At 44.6% G+C, this 12,572-nt stretch overlaps 1 protein-coding gene across 3 annotated transcripts in view; it reads left to right on the top strand.

Annotated features, from left to right (window-relative positions):
* LOC126525141 (uncharacterized) overlaps positions 1 to 12,572 on the top strand; it is a 44,009-nt gene that overhangs the window by 25,226 nt on the left and 6,211 nt on the right. The window contains exon 4 of one of the 3 annotated variants that reach the window (XM_050173194.3): positions 153 to 1,439. The exons of the other annotated variants lie outside the window; for them this stretch is intronic. Coding sequence (XP_050029151.2) covers positions 153 to 902 — 750 coding nt within the window. The 3' untranslated portion in view covers positions 903 to 1,439. Of the gene's footprint in view, positions 1 to 152; positions 1,440 to 12,572 lie in introns of those variants that run through there. 3 annotated transcript variants of the gene reach the window in all.

The following is a 12,572-nucleotide window of genomic DNA, read 5'->3' as shown; positions in this document are numbered from 1 at the left end:
CCTGCCGAAAACTAGTCCCTCCGCCATTTTTCTTTCCGTGTATCACATGTCGGCATGTCGGCAGCCAGCTTTACTAGTTACCAGCATTATGCATATCGGAACTCACGAAAGCAGACAGCAGGCACGCAACATGATTATCCTGCTCTTTCCAGACGCTCCTCCTACGCAGGCGGGGAGTCTGCAAAAACGGGGGCTGCGTCCCTTTCGAAACCGACGAGTTCAAGGGGGCTTTCGGCAAGGCAGTCGCAGCCGTCGACACGTTCGCCTCGGGAACTTTCATGAAGACAGTTCCACAACCGGGCGTACTCTCCGGGCCAGCCGTGGACACGAGTGGTTCTCCATACAGCACAAGCTCAAACACCGGCGCTGGCCCTGTAGTGCCGGTCGGCAGTGCGGCCACTACTCTACCTGTCGCAGGAGACAAGGCGGGTGTCTCGGCCCCCTCCACTGGCTTACCGCTCACGCGCAAGACCGAGCTTCCCAGCATTCCTTCTGAAGCCGGCTCCAACTTTCCGAAGCCGATGCTCAACGGAGAAACAGCAGGTGTCACCCCCGGAGCGACTGCTGTCAAGTTCGGTGGAGGTTCGCCAACGGTCCCTCTTCTTCCAGGAGCACGTGCCAAAAGCGAAACCCTAGCTTCGCCGACACCAGCTGGGTCTTTGCCAAAAGAAGGGCCAACCGGCGGGCCCGGACCCATTTTTCCCATCGGTGGCGCGTCGTCAGGACAAGGCAGTACTTCACTGAGTAGCAGTTTACCTGGAACTGGAAGCGTAGGAGGAAGCACAGAAGGAAGCGCAGGAGCAGCGAGCGGAGGAGTGTCTGGGGCAGAAGGCGGAACGTCGCGAGGACCAACGACGAACACAGAAATTACGCTCGCCAGCATATACGGTACTTCACCATAAGGTAGTGAGGAAGTAACACGTTCTTCAAGCTCACCAGTGAAGCCTGAAAGTTCCGGAACAGATCTAATTTTTCTGCTGTCAGTGGTACCAAAAAAATAAGCTCACAAAGTACCAGCGGCTTTTCCTCTCACGTGGCTTCGACGCAGTCTGACAGAAATATGTTATTGTTGCGCCAATTTATACGTAAAAGTTTCCGAAATAAAATCAGCTCAATGAGACCGATTGTTCTGATAAAAGCTGCAATCTGGACATTTTGTCATTCCTGAGACGGTTACAAAGAAACGTTTCTGAGCAGCACACGTTGCAAATCGACAGGGCTGGTCGCAATTACCACTCTGTACGTGACACCAACGAGAAAATTTAAAGCCCCATCACAAGTACTTTATTGAAAGGAAACATATATATGCACGCATACAAGGGGGGGGGGGGATAAACCGCGCATGTGTGTCAAAGAACTAGGGTTAAAGCATTCAGAGGCAAAAATCAAAATTAAAGTTGGTCTAACTATCAATAAAATCAAATTTTTTATATGCAGAATGACTGAAGAGTGACTGATGCAGTTATCGCCTCTTTTTCTTATATGGTAGATCTCTACTACTATTTCACGGTTTGATGGCTGTTGCTCTTGTAGATATACTCAGTTTCTTTCAAAACAGGGTAATAACCGCAATCTCTACAGTTGGCGGCAAGATGTGACGCTCCAGATGACTTGACTGAAGCCAGGTGTTCTCTTAAACGCACGTCGATACAGAGTCTTGATTGGCCTACGTATACCTCGCCGCAGCTAAACGGGATCATGTGCGCTATGCCCATCGCACAATCTGCAAACTTTGTGGCATGGTTAGTGTTACATTGCTATGGTATCCTGCGAGTACGGGAACAAATTGTCAGAAGTTTTTTTTTTTAAGCTTAAAAAAAATAACCTCAATCTTGAACCTAGTGCCTACGTGCTTTAATTCATGTGAAGTTCTATGCAGGCACGGAACTGCGGCTATTTTCTTTTTGCGGCTATCTTCACTGGTGCTTCGAATAATTTCGTTAGTATTTAGTTCTTTCAAAGTATTACCACACACTTATTTTGTGACATTCTGAGGATAAGTAGTATGTTTCAGTTTGTCGATCTGGTTGTGAAAGCTTGGTTTCATTATGTGTTGACATGACTTTTTCAATGCAGATTCTAAACTATTCTTCATGATTCCTCTTTCTGCAAGTTTGGAATTGCCCGAGCGGTAGTTAAGGACAGGTTTAATAGGTATGTGCTGGTAGAACCAGCAGACGTGAAGCATTTGAAAGACCAGTCTTAGATCAAGAAATTGTAATTGGTTAGCCTCTGGCGATTCGAAGGAAAAATTTAGTTTGATGCCATTTTTCTTCAGAACCCTTAATATGCTTACAACAACCCTGGTTGGATTCACAAATTTATTACGCACCAAAATATCATCGACAAATCTAAACGCATTAGTTACTAGTGGTGCTAGATGACGTAGTTGCCCCTTATCGAGCATGGTTAAAACAGGTTTCTTAGGAAAGGAGCGACTGACAAGCCTATGCAAGTGCCTGGACACTTAACGTAAATGTCTCCTCCCCCCTCACCCCCCCCCCTATGACACAAACGTGGGTTCTAAGTAAAAACGCAGCAACTCAAGAAAGCTTGCAACCGAAGTTCAACTTTTGGGTTAAAAGAAAGTTCGTCATTATCAACCGCAACACATTCTTTCATGCAAGCCATTAATTCATCATGAGGTATAGAATAGTGTATATCTTCTATATCGACGCTAAAAGGCTTGATTCTGTCTTCTCTCTTCATTGTCGTCTTTCTTGCGATAAAACAGTTCTCAAGGTGCAACCAACCCAACTAGCCCAGTTGTTAATTCTGCAACACAACTAGGCAGACAGTGCAAAGCAATGGGCACGCCTTTAAGCGAACTGCCACACCAAACGGAGATTATGTTGCGTAGTCCCCCGTAGTGTTCTCGGGCTCATAGACCATTGTTAACTGTATATTTAGTGGCAGCATGTGGCTTTCACAAAGGGAACGTTGCAAAATAGCTGGAATTACGCTTTTAACTGAAGGCTATCGCTCATTGATTTTAGCCTATTTTGATAATGTCCTTTTAGCGAGCACACCTTTATCTCTTTGTTTATTATAATTAGCGAGAGAAGTATAAAACAAAGTATGTATTTCAAGACTCCTTCACGTCACACCCTCTTAATATGAATCGAAGATAAGTTTAAAGCTCGCGTGCACATTGAGCGAAACTACAATGGCACACCCTTCCCGGGTGCATCCATGCTTTCCCGAAAAGTTGACTGAAACAGCTTCTCGAGACCATCTATTAAATGACTTCGAGTAATTTACCAATATCGAGTTGTGCAGGGCTCACTGTTTAACCCGCACGCCATCTATCACAATGGGTTAATAACCGCAGCTTTAGATCAGTTCGCTCGGCTGTAATTATTCCAAAACTGCCTGCATCAAGACGAAATCTAAACAATTGCTCTCATGGAATTGACAAAATTTTGCAGAGAATTTCGCAGAGTAATGACCCTCAAATATGGGGAAACTTAGACAAGACGTAAGTGTAACGAGCTTGATATCCTAGCTTTACGCCGTCCAGAGTACAATGAGTAATGCAACCTGTACAAATTTGTGCCTTCTATACCACCGTCAATCCTTTACTGCCAAACGCTTCACTGCAAGCGCGCAAGGCGCGAGAGGAACTACAATTTAACCCGGCTGCCTAAAACATTTATTACAGCGAAGCTGTTAGCCTCTCGTTGGTCGGCATTTTGAGTGACCATGTCCGTGGGAAAAAATGTGGGCCAATCCCGGATGTAGCCCAATATCGGGCCGACCCGTGGCGGAGGTCAAGCAGACTTCAAGCACCCAGCAAAGTGAAGCGAAAAGTGCATATATTCTTTGGAATCGTGCGTACAATATAGAACAGCATGCGTTTCAATAAAGAACAAGCACAAAACGAGCATCCGTACCACATAGTTGGTGATAAGCCGCTGCTGATTACAATGCGAAGCACGTAGCGCTCCCTCCATACGTTTCCCGGTAAAGATTACTGTCGCACAAGCTGCCACGTCGACGCAGTTTGCTACGTGGGGAGTGACGCCACTAGCCTTTCGTATATAAAAGAACCAGCCTAGCAACTCATTTCATTGCTGTTGCATCACCGCTATGGGTAGGCAACGCATGGTTAGCACTCCCGAAGAGCAGCGTCAATACGAGGAGCGGCAAAGGGAAAAAGAAACAACAATACAACCAGCGACGGCGCACTGTTAAAATTACCATTGCTGCTATTGCTACCATTACTGTAAATTACCATTATTGCCATTATCACCATTATTACTGCAAAGCAAAAAATTATTACATACTCCCTTCAGCAGTTGCAGTGGTGGTTTTCAGTAGCTTCGCAGGGCCAGGATGGCGAGTCAATTTGTTTTTGTTGTTGTTATAAACCATCTTAATGAAGGATCCTTAAGACGCTGAACATGCTTTTTTTTTCACTCAGAGCAATGTCTTCAATGGAAGCATCCGTCTTCCTACACGACGCCACATTCAGTCTCCACAGACATTCGGTCATCGATAGATTTTGCTCTATATATACCTTGACGGTGACTGCAGCTACGTTCACTTTCACAGAAATTCCATCGATGAACAGAACCATTGGACTCCCGCCTACCAAACATGGCCGCTTGCATAGCGGTCCACATTTGACAGCACCACATGCAATATTATGTCGAACATAACGACTTGCCATTCCAAACATTCGTATTTCATTAATGTCAGTTTAAAATGTTTACGGCTTTTTTGCTTCGAGAAAACTATTTTCATACGCAAATCATACATTTTTATTGTAACATAAGCCGAAACATACTTTGCTGAGAGTGTTACTGCTGAATGTTTACAGTATAACTGCCGCCAGCCATTGTTTTTAGCCACATGCGCGAATATTATGCGAACTTTCTATGGTCTCATATCGCGATGCTTTTTCTCATAAATTTAACGCAAAAGCAATCTGCCATACGGCTCTGTAACAACATGTCAGTTAATTGTTCAACAATGCTGCCCGAACATGTTAAGATGAAGAGGTCAACAAGCTCCTTTCACATCTTTGGGCATTGAGTGCCAGCAAACGACGCCACATAGACACATGAGAGGTTTGAGTGAGCGCTGCATCAGTTTTCAGAACTTCACAAGAATGGCACACGAGACGAGTCGAGCGAAGAACATTCAGCGTTCCTCAGTATGCAGATTGGGTATTTGTAGGCTGGGCAAAGCATCCGTTAGGTAGAGGTCACAGTGCTCTGCATCAAACGTCAATATCGTGGGCTCGCTCCCAGGTATGCATGCCGTGAGTCTCTTACGTACCGTCGTGCTATGCTTCTTGCTCATTACTGCTCTTCTCAGTAAAATTACCCTCAACACACAGGCATCACTCCAGATTCACTAGACTTGCAAAATTACAAAAAGAAGCAGGTAGTCTCGCAGTCATGAGTCGAGCATAAATATGAGAAAATTCGGAAGAGTTGATTCCGGTCATAGGCCTGTTTCATGAAAATTTATTTATTTATTTATTTATTTATTTATTTATTTATTTATTTACAATACTGCCAGGCTCTATGAGCCCATAGCAGGTGGGCACTATATATGTGTACATATACAAAGAACGCTCATCATGTTAAGGATCAAGCAATACATGTATAACATCAGCTTTGCACTTTACACATCGACAACTTACACTATATAATGTATACATCAAATACAAGTATATGCTAATTTTCGAAATAGAATAAGATGGCAATTTAGGCAATCTGTGCTGCATACACGACTACTTGCACAGGGTACAAGTACATGCTGGTTTGCCTGATCTAATAATAGCACTAGCAATTCTAACCTGGTAGGACATTTTTGTTTTTTCAATTTTTCATTCAAACTGAGACAGTGACTGAGCGTTAGTGGTGAGAAGCGTTAACATATTCCATTCACGATAGCAACCGGAAAAAAGGAATATTTAAACACATCATTATTACATTTATACTCTACTGAGGTTTTTGTGTGCTTGTGCCTGGTAGGTCGTGTTTGTGAATAGGAAATGTAATTTGAAATGTCAATTTTGAAATGTTTATGCAGGAGTTGATGAAGAAATTTCAAACGTGCCTGTTTTGCTCGTGCTTCGAGCGTAAGGAGCCCAGAAATCGCTAGAAGGTTAGAGTGAGAGTCTTCCGGTCTAAATTTGTTATGTATAAATCGAATGGCTTTCCCTTGTACTGCTTCTATTTCCTTTATGTTAGTCTGGGTATGAAGAAACCATACAGTGTTTCCGTATTCTAGGAGCGGCCTAACGAATGTTTTGTATGCTAGGAGTTTTGTTGACAAGGGTGCGAGTTGAAGTGATCTGCGAAGAAAAAATAATTTTTGCTTAGCAGATGAAGTAATGTGGTGAATATGCTCGTCCCACCTTAGGTCTGACGTTATTGTTAAGCCTAGATATTTATATATCTGTACTTTAGTCAAAGCTGTACCATTTATGGCGTAGCAAAAGTCTGAAGGTTCCTTTTCCCTCGTTATAGTCATACATGCTGATATTGTTTACATTTATTATCACCTGTCAGTCTGAGCACCATTCTGTAATAGTACTAAGTGATTTGTTAAGGGAGTAGTGATCTGGATCATTTTTTTCTCTATAAATGATACAGTCATCCGCGAATAACTTTATTTTACAGTCTATGTTAGTGGTTATATCTTTAATATACACGAGAAATAACAAGGGCCCGAGCACGGAGCCCTGGGGCACTCCTGACGTAACTGGTACTATATCTGATGTTGTATGTTCGAAAATGACAAACTTACACCTATTAAGCAAAAACCCACGAAACCAAGCAACAACTTCTCCGTCTCCGATAATGTCTTTTTAGTTTAGTTATTAGCTTGGTGTCACAAACACAATCAAATGCTTCAGAAAAAGCAAGTAGGATTATGTCCGTTTGGCAGTGATTGGCATTACCCAGCGCGAGATTGCGTATGACTTCGATTAATTGAGTCATGGTAGATAAACCCCTGCGAAAACCATGCTGGTTAGGGGACAGGATGCCTTCATTTTCAAAATAAAATAGTTAAATATTTTAAAATTAGATTTTGGAGTAGTTTGCATGCCGTGCTCGTTAACGATATTGGCCTGAAATTTGATTCAACGGATTTATCTGCCGATTCGTAGATCAGAATTAGCTATTTTCCAATCTTTGGGTAGTTTTGATGTTGAAAGGGATGTACGGAAGATAGGGCCGAGGTATCTGCTGCGCCACTGTGCGTACCTTTTAATAAATTAGTTCGGTATATTGTCCGGACCGCATGCTTTTTTAGTGTCTAGGGCAAGGAGAAGGTTAAGAACACCAGCGTCTGTGATAACGAGTGGGTCGATAGTGGAAACAGTCCGTGGAAATAAGTCCGGCATGACACCATTATCTTTTGTGAAGACCGAACGAAAGAATTGGTTATATTTATTGGCTTTGTCGCCTTTTTCACTTGACGAGAGCTGAGTTGTGAGTGTGTTTTCTCGGCGAAAGTGGTTCCAGTATCTATGTGGGTAGTTCTTTATAAAGCTGGGGAGTACAGTGTTGAAGTAGTGGTATTTTGCTTCTTAGGATCTCTGTTTGAAATTTTTTGCTGCAAGCGCTAGTCTAGGGGTCTTAGATGGGGTCTGTTGCCTAGCTAACTTTGCGTAACCTTTTAGTTGGCGCTTTGCATATATTACTTCCCGAGTAATACACGGGTTATTTTTCAATGTTTTTTTTTTCGATTTAACAAAAATCGAATTTGTTACACAGTGGGACACTATGTCTTTAAAACGCATCCAGACAACATTTACATCAGTCAAAGGATCTGAGGCCAATGCCGAAAACTCTTAGAATTCGTGAGCTATATAGTTTTGTATGTGGGCGTCGTCTGCTTTGTCGAAATTGATTGTAGTTTGGGCTGCCGTTCGCACTGATATTTTCTAATCTAAAGGCAAGATACACATCGGAATATTGTGATCTGATATTCATTTTATGACTTCTACCTTCACTTGTTCTAAGAGAAAGTTACTACTTAACAAGATCAGGTTAAGTATACTCCGGGAATCGTTTTGCACGCTTGTGGGGCATTCCACAATTTGGCGACAGTTATAATTTAACATCATATCGAGAAGGCCTACTGAAGCCTTTGTTGTGTATTGCATGGTGGACCAGTTAAGGTCGGGAGGGTTAAAATCACCCATAATAACAACACGACAATTTCGAGCATGTTGCTGCAAATATTCTTGTATGGCAATTATGCATTCATGTCCACATACGGGGCTTCGATATAGGCAGCCAACAACTATACTTGTGCCTTTAATGTTATTCTTACAAAAGATTGCCTCAGCATCAGCTACTTCTGGAAGAATGATCAGTGGGACTGATTTCTTTATTGTTGACGCAACGCCTCCACCACGTGATTGTCTATGTTTCCGAACCGCTACGTAGTTTGGGGGAGTGATTTGATGGCTTGAGATAGAAGATAACTATGTTTCGGTGACTGCCGCTATATCTGATTCACGATCTAGCACTAAGTTTTCAAATGGCTGTACCTTATTTAAGGTACTTCGAGTGTTTACGTTTAACAACGTTATTTTTTCTTGCGCTGGTATTGGCGTGTTGCCGGGCGGTCTACTTCGTTTTTTTTTTTTCCACGTTCGCGTTCTTTTTTTACTGCATTTTGTCGTGCTTCTTTATTTCTACTCCGTCATTCTTTTCGTCATCCCAGATGAAAACACGGTTGTTAATGAATAGTTTGTCGTACGCTAACGACACCTTGTCTTTATTTTCGCGGTTTTGCTTAACACTGTCCCAGAGTTTTTTTGTTGTTTCTTTTGGGTCTCTAAGCTTTTGCGAAAAATATTCCCCTATCGAGAGGTCTGAGTTCTGTAGTTTAAAGCCGTTCTTTAGTATGACACTTTTATCTCTTGCGTCTGGTAATTTAAATATGAATGGACTCGTCTTGTTCGGTCCTCGTCTTCCCAAGCGATGTATGCGCTGAATGGCCACAGGAGTTCAAGGATTTTTCCGATTATTTCCTCGTTTACGGCCTCTTCTAGCCCTTCGCTTGTTTCTTCTTCCATTCCTGGTAGGCCTTAAACAATTAGGTTTGACCTCCTGCTGCGGTTTTCTAGGACGTATATTTTTTCTTCAGGACTCTTATTTACCTTGTTCATACAAGCCATTTCTGTATGACATGCGGAGACTTCAGCTTCAAGTTTCCTAATGTCGTCAAGCTTGCTATATATATCCGGTAGCCGCTCTTCTTTGATATCTTTAATGTCGGAAGCAATTTCAGTAAGTTGTTTGGCGATTTCCTCGAGGTCAGGGCCGGGGTTGCTTTCAATATCTCCGCTCATGAAAAATAGCTTCTTAAAATATGTCATGCACGATTCACACACAGCCATATACTGCCATGGGCACGGCAACACCAGCAAGAAACGGTCCCTTGAACGGATGCATTTCCCAAACCGCTTTCTCACCTGCATGTCCGGTGTCACCGCATGTCGACGGTGCCACCGTGCCCAGTGCCAGGGGGGCCCTTGTGGAACGCATATATAGCCGCGAAATGTGCAGACTCTGGGTGGCGCTCTACAGCAGATGGGTAGGCGCATGTGCCGGTAAGCTGATGAAGCTGACAGTCGAAGATCCGTGTTGGCAGCGTCGGTGCGTAGTCATTCGTTGCATGCCGGTCCAGCGCAGTCGCAGCGGTCCCGGTAGTTCCGAGGCGCACATCGCCTGCGTCGAGCAGCAGGACGAAGACGAACTGCAAAATGTAGACGAACGGGCTATTGGTGAACCGCATGTCGACGGTGCCACCGTGCCCGTCGACATGCGGTTTCTAATGAGCACAATCAGCACCAAATAGGTAGGCGTGAAAAATAAGAATGCTTAAGACTTCAGTGGCTCTCTTATTTCCTTCACCCAGTTAGCGTGAGAAGCATTCAGAAACTCGCCACATGTATACAACATGTATACATTCTATAGGCAGTATGCGTTGACGTCATCGAGGTCGCCACATTCTACTGTGTGGTTAATGAATCCGTGGCATGAGTTCTCACACCGCAATTAGCAGGCCTACACCCGTGCGCATGCACACCGGTAGCCCCGAGAAAGTCAATCACGCCGAGCAGTTTCACCCCGAGCCCATACCATTAACCTACACGCACATCCTACAACACTTTCGCTTTCACGAAGAACACTACAACCGCCTCATAACGCACTGGCGCGAGACGGAGCCGTAATGTAGGGAAAACTCCGGACAAATACATATCGACACTTGAGTCTTTACCACGCCACACACCTTGCCTGTATTCCTATATATTCCCACACAGCGATCAATGCGCAACGCTTTACCACCTGGTATGGGCTTGCGCAAGCACATCTGACTTCGCACCCATAATACACCCCACCACGCGGCAATGGGAAGCAACGCTGTCGAGTTCCGACTCGACGGACCAGCTAAGCCTGGTCAACCTAGTGAGAAGGGCAGCTAAGGCAGCTGGACTCCTGGACTAAAGGTACCACCCACTGCAGAGCGGAGGAGCTACATACGCTCGTGCGCTCTTTTATATAAAATGTGTTCTCTTTCTCTCTCTCTCTTTCTCTCGAACATTGGTGGGTAGTTGGTGTAGTCACCGTAACAAATGCTTCGGGACATTGATTTATGTGTGCCCCCATTGACTTACCTTTATAAGATGTTTATGTAATGGGCCTAAGTTTGCGTGTGAGTTGGAGTGGATGTGTGTAGATAAAGTGCGAGAAACTTACTATGCCAGGAAGCGGCGATACTCCCTTTGTCAGCGTGTAACGAGCGGTATTCACTCTTGCCGAAGTTCCGTGGCTTAAGTCTTTTCTTTCGAGGTTAGCGATACAACACTGGCGGATGAGTGAATTTTTTTTTATCCTCGAGGAAAGCCATGCACCGCGGAAGTCAGGCAACACAAGCAGTCCGTAGCAGCTGCCTGTAAATTTGGCCACACAGATTCACTCCATTCCTTAAGATGCCAGTGACTATTTTTGAGCCAACCGCAGCGCACACGTCTTCCTTCTACCGTTGCGCTTCTTTTCAGCATGGATGGAGCATAGTGCGTTAGCAGACACCCAGATGCGTTTCCGATAGCTGATTGCGCAGTAGCAGGGCAGAAGTGGTGACGGTTTAGTATTCCTGCGCTTTCGATGAGACAACGTGCGGTGCACCGCCGCAAGCGCCATCTCGTTCATCTAGAATGCACTGCTCCATGAAAAGGGTCTATAAATGCTCAGTCACCCGCTCGTACTGACAACCTCCCAGAATCCGCAGGACACTTCTGCAGACTTCAAAACAAACAAAGAGAGGGCACTTCCATCCCAAATCCTAGCTTATAACTGTTGCTTCCTTACGGGCACCTTCGACTTCACCATCGTCTGCAGATGCCTTCGGATATGACGGCACGCAAGGCGTCGCGCAAGCTCGAATGCCATGATCTGCCTGGCATTTCCTAATAGCACGCATGCGCTCCGGGTCAGCTCATCATTACCTCACGCACCCCTCCGTGGCATAGCCCTTCCTTCCTCCTTTCAGCAACTGAACATCGTTTCGCACATCCCTAAAAATCACCTAGCCTCCCCTTGTTGTAGTCTTCACTGCATAGCATGCTGTCATGCAGGAAAGACGCTGGTCAAAGCAATCCAGGAAGAATTGAATTTCACCCTCTGCGTCGCAAACCGCAAGAGCGCTAGTAGCACTGCCGAACAGGTACACCTAAACTGCGTGACTGTTATCACCAAGGAACGTATGCTTAAAGCGGCTTGTTCTGATCGGACAAGCGAATGAATAAAACTGTGTATCAATATTTTAGCCCATAGTTGCACTATCAGTAATAACACCGCCTGTAATCAGGTAAGTAAATGTTTTGATGGATGCCGTCGGTAAATACACTGAACTTATTCCCCGCTGCCGTTACAGCCATTATGTGGTCGCCGTGTAAGTGACACGCAGTTCCTGTGGAAATGATTATGTAGCAAGGAGGGGCGAGGCGCGGCAGCTGTGATATTCAGGAGTATTTGATCCAGCAGTGGCACGATAGTCACGATAGCGTACGATTTGCGAGATGAGAAGTCTAGCATTGTCAAAGTATCCCCAGCTATCAGAATAGTGCCACCATAACCAGGAGTCGAAGCAAGAGAATGTGCCTCCTTGTTGCTTATGGCACTAACCAACATACGATAGGATCCACTAGTAATCGAGACTCATCGGTAATGGTAATCTCATGGTACTCAGTACTCATGGTGCCAATGGTACTCATAGAACTCATGGAACTCGCGGTAATCGAGACTCATTTCACTAGCGCGGGCTGCAACGCGGAACACAATAGGAGAGCCGGTCGTTATTTTCGAGAGGCAGCTGAGATTCCCACATCTGGAATGCTGTTTGCAGCAATGTAAATTGCAAACTGTTCTTTTGTTGTGCGCAGACTGAGTAAAGTAATTGTGATATTGAGCACAAAGCTCAATAGAAGCGCCTCGCTCTTCTTGCTCATAAAGAGAGAGCCTCTAGTGAGAGCTGTATATATAAAGTATAGCATAGCGAAATTCCTCACTCGCTACTCAAGATCATTACAA

The sequence above is a fragment of the Dermacentor andersoni genome, chromosome 3 (assembly GCF_023375885.2).
Source record: "Dermacentor andersoni chromosome 3, qqDerAnde1_hic_scaffold, whole genome shotgun sequence".
NCBI classification, from domain to species: domain Eukaryota; kingdom Metazoa; phylum Arthropoda; class Arachnida; order Ixodida; family Ixodidae; genus Dermacentor; species Dermacentor andersoni.
The sequence above is the reverse complement of the archived record's forward strand: the minus strand, read 5'-3'. Positions and strand labels throughout refer to the sequence as shown.